This window comes from Pyrus communis, chromosome 14 (assembly GCF_041283825.1).
Source record: "Pyrus communis isolate YQ-2024b chromosome 14, ASM4128382v1, whole genome shotgun sequence".
Classification (NCBI taxonomy): Eukaryota; Viridiplantae; Streptophyta; class Magnoliopsida; order Rosales; family Rosaceae; genus Pyrus; species Pyrus communis.
In genome coordinates, this window is record NC_142578.1 from 17,681,300 (window position 1) to 17,702,084 (window position 20,785).

Genomic DNA, 20,785 nt, shown 5'->3' on the forward strand with positions numbered 1-20,785 from the left:
TAACAAAGTGGCCATGGTATGTGAAAAAGATGTTCTGATTTTCTAGAAGACAACCGAGCGGCAAAGGTTGTATTTGTTTCTTGGTGGGCTTGATGATGAGTTTGATCAAGTTCGTGGAGAAATACTATGCAAAGATCCACCACTTGGACTTCAGATTGCTTATGCGTATGTTCATCGTGAAGCGGATTGCAAGGAAGCTATGAAGATGGAGGGCCAAAGCTCAGTACCGGCTATAATGCTAGCCAATGGCCGAGGCCCGTCCAACCGCATCGACCAAGATGGGTCCAAGAATAAACCTGGCCAGCTAAGAACCGGTCAAACCAGTCATGATCGTCTTCAGGTAAATGTCCACATTGTGGTATGATGGACCACTCCAAAAATCAGTGTTTCGAGCTAATTGGGTATCCTGAGAATTAGGATAAGACACGTGATCCTCGCTTCAACAAATCTCGAGCTTCTGTTGCAGAAACCAAAGATGATTCAGCAGATGTAGTAAGCAAAGCATCAACTCTAATTGCAATGTCAGGTACCAAAGGTAAGGCACTTAATGTCTCCACTTCTGTTATGAATGATACATGGATAATTGATTCTGAAGCTACTGAACATATGACTTGGGATTCTAGACAGGTTTCCTCACTAAAAAAACTCTACCTAGGCCGAGGTTAACGTGGCAAATGGTGATGCCGCCCCAATTCTTGAGGAGGGCACGGTTTCCCTTTCTGATACCATGAAACTTGAAACTGTTCTTGTGGTTCCCTCCTTGAATTATAATTTATTGTCGGTTGCCCAAATAATCGTTGCCTTACACTATTTAGTTGTTTTTTGGCCTTATTTTTGTGTATTTAAGGACATCCGGACGCAGAAGACGATTAGTTATGGTATTAGACAAAGGAAGCTGTACTTCCTCGAGTTGAATTCTAGTAGCTCGGGATTGCTCACTCAAGCACTATCAGTGAATGGAACTCCAGCTGAGAGTAGTGAAAGGTTCGATGTGTGGATGTGGCACCATCGTCTTGGCCATGCTTCGTTTGGTTATTTGCATAAGTTATTTCCTAGTTTGTTTGTGAATAACGATGTTTCGTAGTTTAAGTGTGATGTGTGTGAAATGGCTAAGAGCCATTAAACTTCTTTTCTTAGAAGTTTAAATAAGAGTTTCATTCCTTTTATGATTGTGCACTTGGATGTTTGGGGCCCTTTCAAGATTGCCTCTCTTGGTGAAGCTCATTGGTTTGTCACATTTATTGATGATTGTACGAGAATGACTTGGGTTACTTTGTTAAAATTGAAAAGTGATTTTAGTATGGCCTTTCAAAAATTTCACAAAATGGTTTCGCTCCAATACATTATGAAAATTCAAGTGGTTTGAAGTGATAATGGGGGCGAGTATGTTAATACTGAACTACACTTTTTCTTTGATATGCACGGTATTGTTCATCAAACCACATGTTCATATACTCCTCAGCAGAATGGGGTGGCTGAACGGAAGAATCAACACTTATTAAAAATGGTTTGTGCTTATCTTCTTGAGGCACGTCTTCCCTTGTATTATTGGGGTGACGCCCTCACGTCTACTGCCTACCTTATTAATCGGCTTCCCTCTCATACTCTGGAGTTTCAGACACCATTTCAAACTCTTATGTCTCTGCTTAGTTGCTTGGCGGTAACCTTTCTCCTTAAGTTCTTGGTTGCATGGCTTTTGTCCACATACACCTTTCACAACGGCACAACAAACTGGAACTTATAGCTCTTCGATGTGTGTTTATAGGGTATGCTACTACTTAGAAGGGCTATCAGTGCTATCACCCTCCCACCAAAAAAATGTTTATCATTGCCGAGATAATTTTTATGAAACGGAGATGTATTTTGGTTCCTCTGAGTCCTCACTTCAGGGGGAGCTTCAAGGTGATGAAATTCGTATGTTTGATTATGGAACCGAGCAGCCGGCCGCCGAATGACAGGCTACTGTACAACAGTCTATCACCAGGTAGCAAGCCACTGCACAGCAGCCAAGTTCCGAGCTGGTTATTGATGCACATCAGCTTCCTGCCAAGCCCAAGATAGCAGAAGACACGGCATCTTCGAACCCCTTGCAGTTGGAAACAGTACATGCCAACTCGTCTTTTAGTCATTCCCATAACCAATCATCTTCTACGCTAGATGGACCACCACTATGTAGTCTCCCTGGAAGGATTAATTGAGGTATTCCTAAACTCACTCATGAGGCAGACCCTAAGTGTAAAACTAAATATTCAATGAGCAAACCAACCCATAACTCGAGAGTGAGGTACCCATTAAACAACTATGTGTCCACCTGTAACCTATTTGAATCAAATAAGTCGTTTATGAATCAATTGTCTACTGTATATATTCCTAACAGTGTGCAGGAAGCCTTAGTCAATCCTAGATAGAAAGAAGCAATGAATGAGGAACTGTGATCTCTGAAATGGGTCTGTATAGTGAACAGGCAAAAAACTTGTGGGGTGTAAATGGGTCTATACAGTGAAGTACAAAGCGGATGGAACGGTTGATCGGTTTAAAGCAAGACTAGTGGCAAAAGGGTACACTCATAAATATGGCATAGATTACATGGACACCTTTGCTCTAGTAGCCAAGATCAATATTGTTCAAGTTCTATTGTCCTTGGCAGCGAACCTAGACTGGCCACTTCAACAGTTCGATGTAAAAAATGCATTCCTACATGGAGATTTAATTGAAGAAATTTATATGGAGTTTCCACCGGGATGCACCAGAACAAACAGGAACAAGGGTAAGGTATGTAAGCTAAAGAAGTCACTATATGGATTAAAGCAATCACCAAGAGCATGGTTCGGCAGGTTCATTAAATCAATGAAGGCATTCGGGTATAGACAAAGCAATTGGAATCACACCTTGTTCTTGAAACGGAAGAATAAAAATATTATAGCACTCATTGTATATATAGATGACATGGTGGTTACAAGAATAACCTAGTTGAACAATCAGCTCTAAAGAAGTACTTATCCAAAGAGTTCGAAATGAAAGATCTTGGATCTCTGAAATACTTTCTTGGGATTGAGGTATCAAGAGGCAAATCTGGAATATTCTTGTCCCAAAGGAAGTGTATCATTGATTTATTAAAAAAATCGGGATGTCAGCCTATAAACTTGTAGCAACTCCGTTGTTTGAAGGAACAAAGTTGAGTCTTGACCTAAATCAAGTACCAGTGGACAAAGGAATATATCAAAGGTTAGTTGGGAGATTGATGTATTTGGCACATACAAGACCTAATCTTGCGCATGCCTTGAGCATAGTCAGTCAGTATATGCATGATCCAGGAGAACAATATATGAATGCGGTTATGAAGATATTGTGTTACTTGAAAGGAAGTCCAGGTAAAGGAATTATGTTTAAGAAAAACGAGCATTTCATAATCAAAGGATATACCGACGCCGACTGGGCGGGTTTGGTAGATGACCAACGCTCAACATCAGGATATTTCACTTTTGTCGGTGGTAATCTAGTAACATGGAGAATTAAAAAGCAGAATGTGGTAGCTCGTTCGAGTATAGAAGCCGAATATAGAGGTATGGCTCTTTGTATTTGTGAACTCTTGTGGCTTAAGTTTCTATTACAAGATTTGGTGATCAACCATAGTCTGCTGATAAAGTTATTTTGTGACAACAAGGCTGCTCGAGATATTGCTCATAATCCAGTACAACATGATAGGATGAAGCATGTGGAGGTTGATAGGTTCTTCATTAAAGAAAAATTGGAGAGAAAAGTAATTGAACTTCCCCCGATTAGGATCAAGGATCAAATGGCTAATATACTCACAAAGGCCGGTTCTAGTGACAAGTTCTCAAGTTTCTTGGACAAGTTGGGCATGTGTGACATACATGCACCAGGGGGAGTGTTGACTTGTAAGATATTTCCCTACAATATTTCCCTATAATTTTGGGGTTCCTATAATCTTGGGTTTCCTAGTTTAGGTTGTAGATTGATTGTAATTATTCTTTCCTTATTATAGTAGGACTGTATATGATTATATACACCTCAAAATGAGAAGAATACAAGTAACACATTCAAAAGCATTCTTTCTTCTATATTTAGGTGTTCAAATACTTATTGAGAATTCTCAGGAAAGGCAAGTTCACAAGTCCTTGATCCCTTCCTTGCATTTGAGCCTCCGAAAGAAAAGATGTAACCTCTTTAAATTTAGTGAAGTGCATTGAGAGAATTTGGTGATCAACCCATATTTCAGAGCTGTTTATTTGAGTCCTCAGTGCTTCAGAACATGTGATTAGAGGCATGTATTTATAGTTAGAAACCTAGTTCGATAAGAATTAACAGTTTCTTGCTAACTAACTAGTTAAGGAACCATTTGTTTTGAGTTAATGGGTGATGAGTGAACCAATTAAGTAGGGGGCAACTGGCTGTTTAAGCTGATGTTTACATGTTGATCCCAGCATAAAATCTTTAAGTTTTAGCTTAAGGATGAAACTTACAGGGGCAATTTAGTCATCGACCTTGAAACTTTCCAAAATGATGAAATAAATCCTCAACAACAACGTAAGAATTTTAGCTAGATAAAAGACAATGTCCTAGAACATTTTAATCACAAAAACACATCAGTCAAAATAAAATCGAGAACAAGAAAATGTGTGTTTTGATCTTTTTACTCTAAAGTTCATTTTTCCACTTCTGTAATGTTTCAAGCTTCGAAAACAAGTATGTAATACGAAATTAAAACAAACAATGACTTCTAGGATGAAGTAAACAACTAAAACCATTTTTTTTATTTGTTGGCCTTACGTTACTTTTATGCAGTTTGAGGTTTTGGGTTATTAAAAGCAATAGGAAAGAAAGCTACGTAATGAGGCTAATTGCCATTAGAAGTGAAGTACCTGACATAGTTCCAAATGCAGATATAGGGAGGTTGATCCGAGTAATTTTTTTTTTTTTTTTTTTAAGATTTATGAACAAGAAGGCCGTAACCACTAGAAGAATCACCACTTGCACCTCTGAAATTTGTTTACTTGCCCTAATCATCATGGAAGTAGTTGTGTTATCTTGGTGTTTTCTTTGAAATGGAGGTAAGATGTATACTACAGAGAACAAAACATAAAATAGTTACATTGAGAAATTATCATTATTAATTTAATAAGAAATATTTGTTTAATGATTTGTTTTGCCCAAACAATATTGGGGACATGAAGTTAGACCCATCAATCACACAACACGAAACGACATAAAAAATCAAGTACTCAAGTTGTTGCCTTGCGTTTTCAAGTCATGTTATCTTGTTGTTTCAAATTTGTTTTTCTTGAAATGGAAGAAAGATGTATATACAGAAAACAAAACATAAAATAGTTACTTTAAAAAATTTGTTATCATTTTAGAAGGATATATTTCTTTAAAGGATTTTTTTATATATATAAACGACATTGGAAAGATGAAAATTAGACCTGGCAATCACACGACATGAAACGAAACAAAAAATCAAGTGCAAAGGTTGTTGCCTTGGGTTTTCAAGCTGTGTTATCTTGTTGTTTCAAATTTTTTTTTAATTGAAACGGATGTAAGGCAACAACCAAAGCAACAACCATCCCTTTTTAATATTGGCACTCTAGAAATCTAGTTGTGTATTCCTCATAAGAGTACGAATTTTAAATATAAAAAGTTTGGAGTACACAATCAAAATTTTGGAGTGTCAATAACGATTCTCTAAAATATTTGTCTACATTATTTTAATATAAATGATATTGGGAGGAGAAAATCGAACTAAAAACTTCAGGTGGAAGATAAATTTTAAGTGTAAATTATATTTTAACACCTCAATTTTGGTCACATAACAAACTTATATCTCATATTTTGAACACTGCAAAGTCATATATCAACTTACCGTTCGTTACAATAGACATCAGTTAAAAAATCTGTTACGTTAACGTTAAGGGTTGACCTGGTTGATGTATGACATTGCAATGAATTTCTAATTGATATTGTAACGAATTAGTAGTTGATGTATGACATAACAATGTTCAAAAGATAAAGTATGAGTTTATTATGTGACCTAAAATGAAAGTGTCAAAATATAATTTACCGTAAATTACTATGTGACCTAAAATTGAGATGCTAAAATGTAATTTATTCTAACTTTAATAGGGTTGGTTCGGGTCAGGATCCCAAATCGAAGCCCTCAACCTGAATCCCAAACCAAAACATTTCGGGATGCTCGAAATTGTTTCGAGATTCAAATCACATCAGGATTGGACCTTGAAACCCAAAATGTTAGGCTTTTTAAACTTTTTTGGATTTTAAGTTCTTTAAACAGTGACCCTTTCTCAAAAAAAAAAAAAAAAAAAAATCTCATAGACAATTGCAGCCCACCCATCCCCCTATAATTCGTGCAGGTCCTATTTCCCCATCCCCTATGATTTTAATCTACAAATTTGTGCACCCACTTACACACCCCAACCTCAATCAAGGGGTGCTGGTCGTCACGCCCTGATTGAGGTTGGGGTGTGTCATTTGGTATCAGAGCCAATCCCTAGCCGAAAGTATGCCGACGAAGACGTCGGGCCCCTAAGGGGGGTGGATTGTGACATCCCACATCGCCCAAGGGAGTGGATCCTGGAAGCCTTATATGTATATTCTCATCTCTACCTAGCATGAGGCCTTTTGGGAGCTCACTGGCTTCGGGTTTCGTAGGAACTCCAAAGTTAAGCGAGTTCGCGCGAGAGCATTCCTAGGATGGGTGACCCACTGGGAAGTTCTCGTGTGACTTCCCAGAAACAAAACTGTGAAGGCGTGGCCGGGGCCCAAAACGGACAATATCGTGTTATGGTAGAGTCGAGCCCGAGATGTGGTGAGGGCCCGGGCGGGAATGTGACACCCACCTACCCTAATCTTAATCTGAGCCTAATCCGATGAACCCACAAATTTGTGCACCCACCCTCCCAAAGACCTACAAGTCCTAAACCGGAACCCACCCAACCTGAAACCCTCCCAAAAACCTGCATTCACTCTAATCTGAAACCCACATTCCTCAAACCCTCACACATTTGGCAAAAGGCTCAGAAATCAAGTTAATCAACATGAAATTTGACCCTAAACCCTAAAGAACAAGAACCTAGTGAAAAATCATAAACCCTTACCTAAATTTTGGGACTCGATTCGTGTCGGATTCGCATCCACATGCGTCTCTGTGTGTGTGGCCGATGAGCGCCGTTGAAATGGACGGAGGAGCAACGTGACTCGACGGAGAATGGTTTTCTCGCCGCCTTCTCACTCGGGGAAAAAAAAGATTTCATTCCTTCCCGCTTATGATGCTGGTCAATGGCAACCTACTTTTCGAGAGGATGCTAAAAAGGTAGCAACATGCACTCCGTTCCTCGTCCCAGGACAGGAAAGCAATGGATATTTTGGTTTTGCAGGGGGGTTAGGACAGAGAAATGGAATAGAGGAGGTACCAACCAGCTACAGGAGAAGCACCTAGCTCCAAGTGATCCTATTCATAGCTCTTCTGCTCTTTCTCTTCTTCCATACCCTCAAGTGGGTGGAATACCGGGCTAAGGGCACCTATTCCTTCATTTCCATGCATTCCAGCAGTCTTCCACTATCCCTTCGATTAAAATGCATGTGGTTTTGTTGGGAATTTCTACGTTGCGAGGCTGGCCACCGAGACAAACTTCCTTTTCTCGGTGCGTCGCACTTGCAGCTTCAGGTGTCACAGTAATAAGGGGATTTTGAACCTGTGACAAATCTTGTCCAGGGCCCTAAATTGGCAAGTCAGTCGTTGACTTTCCTACGATTGTTTTCTTTTTTATTGATCGTGTCTTAATGGTTATGAACTTCAAAGTTTTAGCACTGGATCCCATTAGGCATGCCAAAATGTTGACCCTAAAAACTACCAAGCCTATGTGGCACGCAGGCCAAGTAATTAATAAGCTAACTACGTCCTTCAATTGTATGTGGGGCGTGCCAACTCATCAGCCGAGCTCAGCCGAGGAGTAAAATGTGTTGATGTTGCATTGAGCGCGCTGCTGACTTCTTAATCTTGCGATTGTGGCTGAGGAAGGAACACACCTCAGCCTTCGAGTTCTAAGCCTAAAGACAAGGCTGCTAGTTTTAGGAAGTTCAATATCAAATTCGGCTTTCAATGTGCCGAATGTAGTAACCTGTAACACCTTACTTCGCCGAGATGGCTAATAAGATTACCTCTGCCAATAAAGATTCAAAAATCCTTCTCGACCGAGACTTGGATAGATAACCAGTCGACCTCGATGCAATGCTGTTTATCCAAACTGAAGATGCTCGAGAAACGGTTGATTCTACGGCAACAGTGTTGTTTATCCAAATTGAAGATGTCACCGGTTGCCTTCACAATGTTGTTTATCCAAACTGAAGGTGTGTTGGCGAAAAAAGAAAATAAAAAAATCTCAAGATGTTTGAGAGGTTTGCGCAGGGCAATTTGTGTGTTGAATTGGAGGGGCTTTCGAATGACGCACGCCCTCCTATTTCGAATGACGCACCTTAATCAGCGTCCTCACTCCATTGAGACTCCTTATCGTACTAGGACTTCAACTCATCCGCTCTTATCCAAATCACTCCTTCTTGCAATAGGACTCGACCGCCCTAACTGAGCAACTTATGACCACTAGACAGCCCATAGTACATTTGGAAAAACTTTGGGCCGAACATAAACCTACGCTCGGCCCAATAATATTATTTTGGGCCCAAACAAGTATATAGTTAAGTTCATTGTTTTTTGCTAAAATGACCAGGTTGAGAGGGGAAAGCAAGCCAAATATTGCTATGATGAAGCTGAACTTAAAATGCTTCAGAACTCCTTCCTTTCGAATGCGCCTTACAACATTCAGAGGTTCAAAGGTTAGTATGAAGTATGAACAATATGAAACTGAAGTTTATATGGTTCAATGCTTGAAGTCAGTGGCAGATAAATGCACTCCTAATTTTCTAAGGGCATATGTATTTTCAAGTCAGTAGGTCCTTATGGGCGTGGCAGAGCCATTAGTGCCCACAACGGTCAGCTGACCCTCCTCATGCCTTAGACTGTATTAAAATGTTATGGTTGTGTGCAATTATATAGAGGAGATGATATGTACAAGCAGATTACTGGATGACTATAATCGGTGTCAATGACATTAATAGGTCAACTTTGTTTTTTAAGTTTCTGCGGTTTACTAGATGAGAGGCAATTCGTCTTCACTAGGTGACATGTTTAAATATTAGAATTCATAGTAGTATCTTTCCAGCACATGTTTTGTTCAAATGCTAAGTGAGAATTGTTTCTGCTAGATTTCCGGTTTGGACCAAAAGCGGCCACCTAAATTCTAAACCATCAACATCAACTCGCCAGTCACTCTTTTGTATCAACATTAACCCCTCAGTCAATGTTTTGTATCAACATCGACCCGTCAGTCACTCTACATCCTAAAAACTTAAGCTGTTGTCAACAACGCATGTCAACCCAACACACTCCCTCACATGCAGCTGCCTCCTGCACATGAGGAAGCTGACAGAGTCAGATATATTGTAAAACTTTTAGTACATCCATCCTGCACCTTGCAGATTAATGGATAAGTGCGGGAGAAGGGATTAGAGGTTTTTCATCCTCGAACCGTCGGCAACTAAAGCTACGATGCTATATTAAACAACATTGGGCTCCAAAAAACTTAAGCTAGGAAATGATTCATCAGTACCTAAATGGTATCTTCTTTAATGTCAACAGATGGCTTTTCGTTCAAAATGTAATATCAATGATACATGTATAAAAACTATAAATCTGATTAATGAATTGAACTGCATAGAAACTTGTTATACAGTCTTATATTAACTGGTTTTAAGACTGTTCTTCATAAGTTTGAACAAGTGAGCTAGGTTTTACTCAAGCTTGGTTCATTATATTATATAATCCTAAAATAGATCCCATGATTAAACAGGGTCTACCTCGGCAGCACTCTCTGCGTTAGGGTTATTATATTATACAATCCCTTGACAATCATCTGTTCTATCGCGTAATGGAAACAGTAAACCAAGATAAATCCCAAGGGCATACTAATGGAAACATCTATTAATCTTTTTGTTTCTATAGATAAAGGACATCCCTATGTTTTTATGTTGCTAATGAGTTCAAGTATGCATAACCGAACTTTCAGTTGGAACTAGCTGTTTAATTATCATGTTGTTATGGTTGCAATGCAGGCCTGGGGGAAATGATGCCCGCCCAGTTATGGGAAACAACAATGAATCCCGAGCAAAGGCTTCTTAAACGATTAGGGGTTGAGGATGCTGCTGAGGCGAACATGGTGTTTTCGTCCCTTATGGGTGCTCAGGTAAGTAGAGCGTGTATAAAGGTTGTTTTGCTGAGTTATGGTTTACTGAAGCTATTTGGCGCTTATATTTGCAAGGGCTGCCTTCTAAGGACTGCCTTTTAGTTATCAAAATCGAAAGCGACTCCAAGGCACTCTGTTGTCTACAAGGTTTTATCATGAAAGCACTCGCTGTCTCTAGCATGTGTGCACATTACGGTGTGTCTTAAAATATCCAAAACACTGATGGAATTGAGTCCGGCCAAGTTATTTACTAAATAGTAGGGAAATATGCATGATGGAACTAAATTACATTTGTATCATCTTTATGTTGGAGTTTGTGGCCAAGTGGACAAATGTCCAAAATAACTTTCGGCTAAAGAAAGAAAGTTGGAACACATTTCCTTGTCTTGGGGAAGAAAAAAGGGAAAAGTAAAAGGAAAAAGTTTTGGTGTCTTAAACACCCGTGAGGGCTCATTTCGGTTTAAAAAGGAGAGTAGTAGAGAGCAAGGAAAATATGAGAGAGAGTGAAAGAGAGCATCCAAGGGGGAGAGCATTCGGCTCTCCCATGGAAAAGGTTGAACATGGGTTGAGAGAAAACAAGAGAGCTAGAGTGAAAGTATTCTAGTGAAAGAACTCTTGGGGTAGAGTGAGGCTCTTGGGAAAATTCTGTGAGTGGGTGTACAAGGGATATGGGATTGGGTTATGTCGATTTAACTCATGTATACTTGTACTGTTATTCTCATAGTGAAGAGCAATATCTCTCCGAGGACGTAGGCAGGTTTTTGCCGAACCTCGTAAATTTCTCTGTGTCTTTATTTCTTGTATTTTATTTTGTTCAACTGTGTGTGATTTTGGTGAGGTTGTAATCTGAATCTCGGTTCCGCACTAACGAACGGGCCAAGGCACAACAATTGGTATCAGAGCATCGTTGGGGGCTTTGGTTCGTTGGAGGTCCAGATTTGTTGTTCACCATGAAATTTTCAGTTGAGCAGTTTAAAGGGAGAGGCGGTTTTGCTCTTGGTAAAGGAGAGTAATGGAAGCCTGAAGAAATGGAAGCCGTGTTTAGGGATGCTTGGATCAACTGCGAAAGTTGATGTTGAGGAAGAAGACAAAGGCCTCTTTCTTCTTACCTCACTTTCAGATTTGTACGAGAACCTTGTGAAACTTTACTGCAAGGAAAGAAACAGTAAGTTTGGAGCAGGTGCAAGCTTCTTTGGTGTGGAATGATACACACAAGAGACCATGGATGATGGTGGGCACAAGACTGCTTAAGCTATTCAAGGTTGAAATCGTGGAAGAAAATTGGAAAGAGGATCTGAGAGAGACATCAGGTTCGGATCCGGTTCCGGAGGCAAGGGTCCACAGTGCTACGGGTGCAAGGCCGGGTTAGCAAGTTTGTGGTGGAAGACTTTGAGTATGCCCTCTAGGTACTCGAAGCAACACTTCTCCTGGTGATGTTTAGTCTCAAGTGTTGCAGGGGTTTTGCAGCAGGTGGAGCTATGGGATTCACAGGTGATGAGAAGGTCCTGAGGTAGGAGGAAGTGTGGGAATTTTGTCTGGCTCGATGGGTTGTTGCTGGAAATAGGCGCGTTGACGAGTTTCCAGGTTGCAGACAATGAAGAGGAGGAAAACCTGCTGGAGGAGACGAGGATGTGTTGAGATCCTGTCTGAAGCTAAATGGTGATTTTTAGCTTGCAGCAGCTGCACATGCATTGGCAGTAACTGAATCGGAACAGGACCAACGAGGTTGATTCAGAGTGTGCATGCTGGTACGTAAGGCCAATGGACTTTGGTACAACTTGGCCAAGGTGGAGATTGTTGGAGTTTGTGGCCAAGTGGACAAATGTCCAAAATAACTTTCGGCTAAAGAAAGAAAGTTGGAACACATTTCCTTGTTTTGGGGAAGAAAAAAGGGAAAAGTAAAAGGAAAAAGTTTTGGTGTCTTAAACACCCGTGAGGGCTCATTTCGGTTTAAAAAGGAGAGTAGTAGAGAGCAAGGAAAATATGAGAGAGAGTGAAAGAGAGCATCCAAGGGGGAGAGCATTCGGCTCTCCCATGGAAAAGGTTGAACATGGGTTGAGAGAAAACAAGAGAGCTAGAGTGAAAGTATTCTAGTGAAAGAACTCTTGGGGTAGAGTGAGGCTCTTGGGAAAATTCTGTGAGTGGGTGTACAAGGGATATGGGATTGGGTTATGTCGATTTAACTCATGTATACTTGTACTGTTATTCTCATAGTGAAGAGCAATATCTCTCCGAGGACGTAGGCAGGTTTTTGCCGAACCTCGTAAATTTCTCTGTGTCTTTATTTCTTGTATTTTATTTTGTTCAACTGTGTGTGATTTTGGTGAGGTTGTAATCTGAATCTCGGTTCCGCACTAACGAACGGGCCAAGGCACAACACTTTATTCACCCGTCGTCATAACGGGATTTGAAATATAGAAACATACTGCTTATAGGCTATTTGTTTTAAGGTCGAAGTCATTCAGCTTCCCAGATGCCATAACTAATATATCGTTTAGTGAAATGCCAGTTTACATAGATATTGTACTTATCTTTGTGTTAGGTGGATTACCGGAAGGAGCTCATAAAGAATTCTGCGAACATGATCAACTACGATCAGTTGGATATTTGAAGAAGCCATTGATCCAGGGAAGACGAGTTGTGAACCTGTATACCAATTTTGCAGACAAGCAGAAGCTCTTGGCACAGTGATCGAACAGGCTTTTATGTTGCGTATTGTGATTCGTAGCTGTGAAACACACTGCGTGTGGCACCATGCATGGAAATGGAATTGCTCCTCTATAGTTTAGGTAGATTTTTAGAGGTTTTCGTATTTTTTCGTAGGGAATTCTGTTTCCTTGTATATGGAGATTTACGTTTCTACTGGGACGACTCTGAAATTTTAATATTTGTTGTAGGAAATTCTGTTTTTGTATTTATTGCAGAAAAAAATAGGTGTTAGTTTGAGTAACTGCAGACAGTAGTTATATTATAGGGCACTCGAGTGAGGCAACGAGAATTCTAATGTGTCAATTTTGAAGAAGGCTAAAAAACCGTTGTTGTAAACTTTTTTCTTTTTTTCGTAAATTTCTTTGTGATTTTAATGTGTCACATTTGCATTTCGACTCTGATTAGCAGCTCACAAATAGCTTTTTTTATACGCAAGGTCGGAGCCAATTAGATTTATTTGTGTGTATTTAGGATTTCAGTTCAATACACGTAAATTTATACAGCTATGATTCCCAACTTTGAAAATATCAGACTTAATTACGGTACATTATTTACTTCATACATTCACTATTTAATCATTGGATACTATCACATATGATATTAACAACAAATACCAAAAAATAGAGAAAATAAAAAACTAAATAAATAAATAAAACTGGGTCCCTTTGGGCCATGTTTATATATAATATTTATTATTTATAGAGAGAATATGCTTGCTAGTATTAGAATCCATCGGCAGCAAGAGCAACAGAGTCCGTCTCTAAACCAACTCAAATAAAAGACGAGCATCAAAAACTCTCCCCTCCCAATTTCGGAGACGATCGCTAACTTCACCTCCTCAAACACATGCAAGATTGTGCTCTGCTCTCTCTCTCTCTCTCTCTCTCTCTCTCTCTCTCTCTCTCTCTCTCTCTCTCTCTACTTTCTTATGTTATTTTCTGAATTATATGCTTGTGTGTTTCGTTTGATAACTATTTCATTTTTTCAATACTACTTTCTTATGTTATTTTCTGAATTATATGCTTGGGTGTTTCGTTTGATAACTATTTCGCTTTTTCAATACGAGGAAACTGTACAGTGAAAGGAGGAAAGTGTTTTTGGTTTTTACTTTTTATTTTGCATCTTTTCTTGTACGTCTCGTTTCTTCCGTCTCTAACATAAAAAGCGAAAACAAAAACGAAATGGGTATCAATCGGACCAATATGCCAGATGAAATGCTGCTAATTGGTTTCCCTGTAACTCAAAGAATCTTCAGATCTGTAAGATTTTTCAAAAACGTTTGTCCAACAATGGAGCCAGTCTTAACAAATACAGCAGGACACCCAATCGGAGCGTCTACCGTTGCTTCGGAACCCTGTTTTGAATATTGTTTTCCACTCCATATGTGTTCCCAACAAGAAGTTTCTCCTCTTGGAAAATAGGCCTTCACATTATTCTTGCCCTTGTCTAGGACTGGCACCACTAAAATCTCGGTGCCGATTAGAAACTCCTGGTAGGTGAAGTTATGGACGTGTTCGTCATCTGGGTAATGCAGAAATAGGTGGCGGCATACAGGCAGACCTCTTTCAGCGGCTTCCTGTGATTCAAAGAGTTAAACAACTAGTCAGATTTTCTGGTGAAGTTGCTAGATGCTGTAAACTAGTGTAGTATACAAGAAGTCATGGAACTACCTGTACAAGCTGGATTCTGTAGAACTTCCAAGCTTTATAAATCTTAGCCAACCGTGCAAAATGCGACAGAGTTCGGTCATTTGAGTAGAATTGGCTGTTGCAAGATGGCTTGTTTCCCTAGTTGCACAAGATGTTTAAATCAGTAGCTGATAACATCATAGAACGTAAGCGTATGAAGGTTTTATTCAGGAACATCAACATTGTAGCTTTAGCTTTCTTTGACAATGGTTAATGATAATGATGATGCTTCTTTTGTATTTCAGGTTGCAGATTTGAACTTACTTCATGCGTCCGGAAAACAGTCGTGAAAGCATTTAGCTCCATCCATCGCAAAAGCAACTCTTCACTTCTTCGATAGTTAATGAAAGGTAAGTTTACAGCACAGTACCCTCCAATGTCACTGTGATTAAATGCATACCCAGAAAGTCCACTACTGAGTAAGCCAACAACAGCACTCTTTATTCCATCATTAGTCTGCCAACTTACCATTTGGTCTCCTTCCCAAAATAGCATCCCCCATTTGGGACTATCTCTGTAACCCGCCCTCATAAAAAAGACCAATGCATCTTCGGGGTCTTCATTCTCCTCACTCGAACGGATAGCTTTCCATTCATCCACAAACTCTCTGTTAATTTTTGCCCACAGCTCTGGGTATTTGTTATGGGCTGAAATAGGATCTTCACCTGAAATGACGAGTTATAATTATTAGATTATGAAAAGTCACATGCAAGAGACCGAATTTTAGAATTGGGATGTAAAGTGCAAAACAAAAGGCTGTTAACTTTGCATTCTAAGTTGCTCTAAAAGAACAATTTGACAGTTCTAAGTCGCTGAATGCAACTTTCAAACCATGTGCAATGTGAAGGGAAAATTTTCTGTATTCTTTTCATAAATATATAAAGCATGAGGCATGTTTGAGCCTTCACTATCGCTTATGGCACAAATTTTCCAGGTTTCATCTGATAAGATAGTAATATTATACATCGTGATGAATGATGGAGGGGAAACCGCTATATAACATTTCAGGCTAAAGACAGTCAGTCCAGCATGCAAATGCCCTATCTGTTTCTGACAACCCAAATCTTTTGACACTCAGCTTTCTTGGCTCTTATGTGTTTCCTGATTTGTTCGCTACTAGAGATAAGTAAAAGTGAAATCATGCATAGAGGTTCTGTTTCGCTCATGCTTTTGCACTTAGAATTAAGTACCAAACAGTGACCGAGGCCATTGTAACATTAAAAGGACTCTTGAAGAATCAAGTTGGGATTTGGAACCTGAATAGAGGGTTGCATCCACTGGAAGACCTTCACCAAAATCAGCCATCCATCCTCTGACTCCATCATCCACCATTGCTCGAAGAATCTGCTTGAACCAACTTCCAGTATCGGGATGTGTCAAATCCAACATTCCTACATCAAAAGCTGTATTTGGAACCATGTACGTTTCTCCATGCCTGTCTTTCACTAATATGTCCAACTTCTTTGCTTCCTCAAAGAGATTTCTCCTTCTGTTTGGCTTCTCATGACACTGAAATCAAGTAAAAGTTTATTAAAGTTACAAAACACACTCATGGGTAACGGGTGAGCGATTGCGGGAATTGTACAAGAAGGGTTTATAGAGGAGCGTCATTGAGGCACAAGATAAGTACCGGAGCTAGACATGGGTTGCAGTAGGTCATCACTCTAATATGCTGAGCACTAAGATCTTTAACCAGTTCTTTCCATCCCCTATACCTTGTTGAATCTACTTCCCAATTCCACCATAGTTGTGATCCAACCAACGTCTCTCTCTGGCCCACCCAATCCTGTGCAACAATTATTACAAAGTTAAGAAGCATACGTACAGTAGTCATACTAGCACTGTAATTCAAAACTCCGGAAGTATATGCCAAAACACGCCTCCGGTGGAAGTTGAACAGTTGCAGATAATCATTTATTTAACTCAAGAAATCATCTCAACATGTGTGTCTAGTTGTTTGCATGCATATAATTCTGGTGCAGGGACGTGCATTACCTGCAGCCAAAATGCTGAAATGGGAGCATCATAAGTCTTGAGCTCATTCCAAATATGGCGAGCTGATTCTGTACCGCCCTGCATGCCAACAACAGCTCCGGAAATAATCCAGTCAGGAAGTTTGGGAGGTCTTCCAATGGTTTCAGTGAAACATTGAATGAGCTCAGATGGTGAGGTCCCGTGCAATATCCTTCCTTCAACTGAGTTTCCATGTATCTGCAAGCTCCAGTAAAAAGAAAATCGGAAACTGCAAGTTCAAGATCTTAAATGAGATGAGACCATTTTAGTTTTCGTTTTCTTTCCATTAAACAAAATCCTTAGATCCTTATTTACATTATAAGCAATAGTCCTAAATCATCTGGCATCATATGGGAATGCTAAAATCTAACTTAATTCTTGCTACTCATTGAAATAAAACATTGAGATCTTCCTTTCGTTATCTATTTGACCCGAACACGAAATTTTGTAGTTGTTTTGTTTGAATCAGTTCCAGAGTTAAAATGACAGTATGACTGCAAGATGCAATGGTTATCTAACAATATACCTGAATCTGAACTCTATCGTGCTTCGTTAGATCAAACACGGAATATTCATATCCTTCGAGGTAAAGAGACCTCATCTTGGAAGTCATATAGAATGGAGAAGGAGCGTACGTTGTACTCCAATCGCCACCAGCCCTGCAATGAGGAAGGAAAGTAATGTATCAAAAATCAAAACTTGTCTAGTTAAAATCTACTTAGAAATTAGAATTATAACATGGTTAAAAATTGAGTAGCTAAGATATCCTTGTGTTTACCTATAGCTGATCAAGTTAGCTGCAAAAGTAATAGGTTGATCCCCTCTCCCAATACCTTGTTCCTGGACCAAAATGGGAACCCTCTTCCCCTTAAAATCCATATGAGAAAACTGCTCCCCAAAACCGAAAAACCTCTCATTTTCGTCACTCGAATATGTCAAGCAAACCCTGTTGAATTCCTTGAACTCTTGAGCCTTGAGTTCTTCCAACTCTTCCTCCGATGAGGAAACCAAGACAAACCCTCTTGGTCTTGCAAATGACCAGAACCACCGCAGCCGGCGCTTCTGAAACCGGCCTAGCCTCCTCCGAAAACCTTTGTATCTTCCTGAACCACCACTGCTTGGACAAGCTTTTGTGCTCAATTCAAAGTTGGGCTGTCCCACCTTCACCCGGAATCCAATCTGATCACTGTTTTTCTGCTCAAACAAAACCCAATACTTTGCACAAGTAGAAGGCCCCTTCCCCTCACATTCCCTCTGAGAAATCCTTGTCCTTGTTTTGGTATTGAAAACCCAGCCAGTTACAAGAACGATCGGGAATTGGAATTGGGTACCTGGGGAATCCAGTTTCCGATCGAATCCAAAAAACCCAGATGGAGAATCTGGAAGCTGATCGTGATTGTTGATCACCCTTATTTCCTGAATGGTTTGGTGATTGCAAACCAGATGAAGCTTTGTGTCTCTGACAAGGAAGGAGCCCCTGCTTTCTTCCACCTCAGTTTCGGCCAATGCTGCAGAAACAAAAGGGTGGCCGGGGAGGGTGGACCAGAGGGCTCTCTTGGGGTGGGATCGGTGGTGAATGGAGAGAGAGCCGCCATCGGTGGAGGTCCAAGAGAGGTGGAAATCGCTGCCGAGTGGGAAATGGTGAGGCGAAGAACGGCGGAGAGTTTGGGAATTGAAGAGGAGGTTGCCTTGGAGGAGAGGGAGGGATGTGGGTGGGGAAGGGAATGGATTGTTCAAATGCTTGTGGTGTTTTTTGGAGATTTTGAGGGTCGTCATTTCATAATAATGTTTTGGAGAATTAATGAAAAGACCAAGTTGTGCTAATGCAATTGCGAGTTGCGACAATGATAAATACTATATATAAGACAACACAGCAGAATGACAAGATGTGAAGACTTCTACTTTAACGTTATGTTTCGATATCGAGATTCAAGACATCTTTTGATATTTTTCATAAATTTAAATATCATTATTTTCATTAATATTGATATTTTAAATACTGATTAAAATCATTCGTATCTTATTGTACATAGTAATTTATTATATAATCAGTTGTTTTGACGAGACATTTCTTGGCAATTGTGGAGAGGTATTGTTGATACTTCATTCACGGATATTGCCAGAAAGGTTCAGCCAAAACTGACCAAACTGCACCGATTGATTACCGTTTTCATGTCGAAATTGCTCTCTCTCTCTCTCTCTTGACAATGTCGATTTTTCTTCCGTCCCGTTTATTTCTTTGACAACACAAATGTCCGTCACAACAAATTTACGTCATTGATTATTCGTTATTATTATGTATTGGAATCAATACAAATTTACATCCGTTATTTAGTACTATAGTCTAGTGTTATTTCTCTTCACTTGTAAGTAAGAGATCTTAGGTTTTATTTTCGTTAAAGACGAATTTAAACTACATTATCATCGGTTGCCTATTGTAAGACTTAATCTATTTCTCACTCATTCAGTGTAGATAAAAACGTTTGCTCAGAAAAGAAGCTGTCGGCTGATTGTACACGTAATATGTGCCATGAGGACAGTAGCGTGCATGATAATGCACGGGGTCCTATTTGTGCAGGTAGGTTCCTCCGAGTGCACCAAGACTATATAACGGACACCATTCGTTCCTGCACATGCATGCACGCATGCACGTATCTGCCCATCATCTGTGGACACGTACATACATCATACTATTAATTATTTACAATTTGACATAGTCAGATATAGTTCGGCAGCCATCTATGATCTGGGGGTCGATAAAAGCTTTGTCTGTTCTTGCTATTGCCACAGCTTGTTTTTCGAATGTCTGTTGCCTGCATTGGGCTAAAACCTCGAGCTTTGTTTAGTTGGGATTCAAAACTAAAATATAAAAACTATAAAAATAAAAAATTAATAGTTGGTACGTGAAAGATAGATGTTAGAATTTAGGCTCAATTGTAGCGGCAAAAATGACATAAATAAACAAAAGGAAAATTAGGTTCATATCCTTCTTTTTGTTACTCCATTTATTAAAATCTTATATATTTTTATTTTTAGTTTGTACCAATTTTAATTTGCAAATATTTTTTAATTTGTACCAATTTCCTTTTCATTTTTAATTTGCACCCATATATTAGTTTCTTTTTGTGCCCATATTTTTTAAAGTTTTATTTGTGTTTGTACCCATGTGTATACAGTCATGTGATATTGTATATTTAATCAATGATATAAAAATTACATATGGTATATTTATGTTTTATGCCTAAACTTTGTATTATATATTTATATTTTTAGTTTGTACCACACTTTTAATTTGTAACATTTTTTTTTTAATTTGTAGTATTTTCTTTGGCTTATTATATTAACACCCCACAAATTGTTAAATAAACCCCACATACTTAATACATCCCACATTTTCTTTTTCGCTTAAAAATTATCTTAATACACCCCACATACTTTCCCATAATACCCCCACACCCCCACATTCTTAATATACATCTTATATTTTGTACATACACCCCACATCCAAGTAAATGAGAAAATCCATAAAATAATTCAATCTACTAAAGTACTAAGATCTTATTCTAATTTGGATTTTTTGAGATCATTCTAAAGCATGGCTTTTTTATTGAGGATTTGGCAGGCAGCTATTGGCAGAAGAGACCCTGAATCCCCATTCAAGCAGCTCTTTGTTTGTGTCATCCTTGTGAACAATCACTTCAACGAAGCACAAGCAGTATTTCTTCTCCCCTGTTGCTGTTGCAATCGCTTCCGTTAGCTACTCCTCGGTATGAACCTGAGACCGAAAAAGAAAGGAAAAAACACATACATTAGGTCATAATTTACTTATAATCTAACAAAGCAAGTCCAATGCTATTCATGCTCTCAGTTTGTACTCTAAAAGATGAATATAACTATAGAGGTTTAAATAAAGCAGCAAACGCAAGATTAAATAATTATCGATGTCATCGAAATCGCTAAAACTATGAAAAATACGAAGTCTTACCTCATGTGAAGCTTCCGAAACATCGATTTCGTGCTTCATTCGTCAAAACAATTTTT

At 39.2% G+C, this 20,785-nt stretch overlaps 1 protein-coding gene across 1 annotated transcript; it reads right to left on the reverse strand.

Annotated features, from left to right (window-relative positions):
* Window positions 1–14,271: 14,271 nt before the first annotated feature.
* LOC137713252 (uncharacterized) lies at window positions 14,272–18,571 on the reverse strand. The gene is made up of 8 exons (XM_068452543.2): window positions 17,523–18,571; window positions 17,271–17,403; window positions 16,727–16,942; window positions 16,362–16,517; window positions 15,988–16,240; window positions 14,996–15,396; window positions 14,714–14,830; window positions 14,272–14,619 (listed from the first exon to the last, which is right to left on the reverse strand). Exons 1-8 carry the CDS (start codon window positions 18,518–18,520, stop codon window positions 14,284–14,286), a joined length of 2,610 nt encoding a protein of 869 aa, XP_068308644.2. The 5' UTR covers window positions 18,521–18,571; the 3' UTR covers window positions 14,272–14,283.
* Window positions 18,572–20,785: the final 2,214 nt, after the last annotated feature.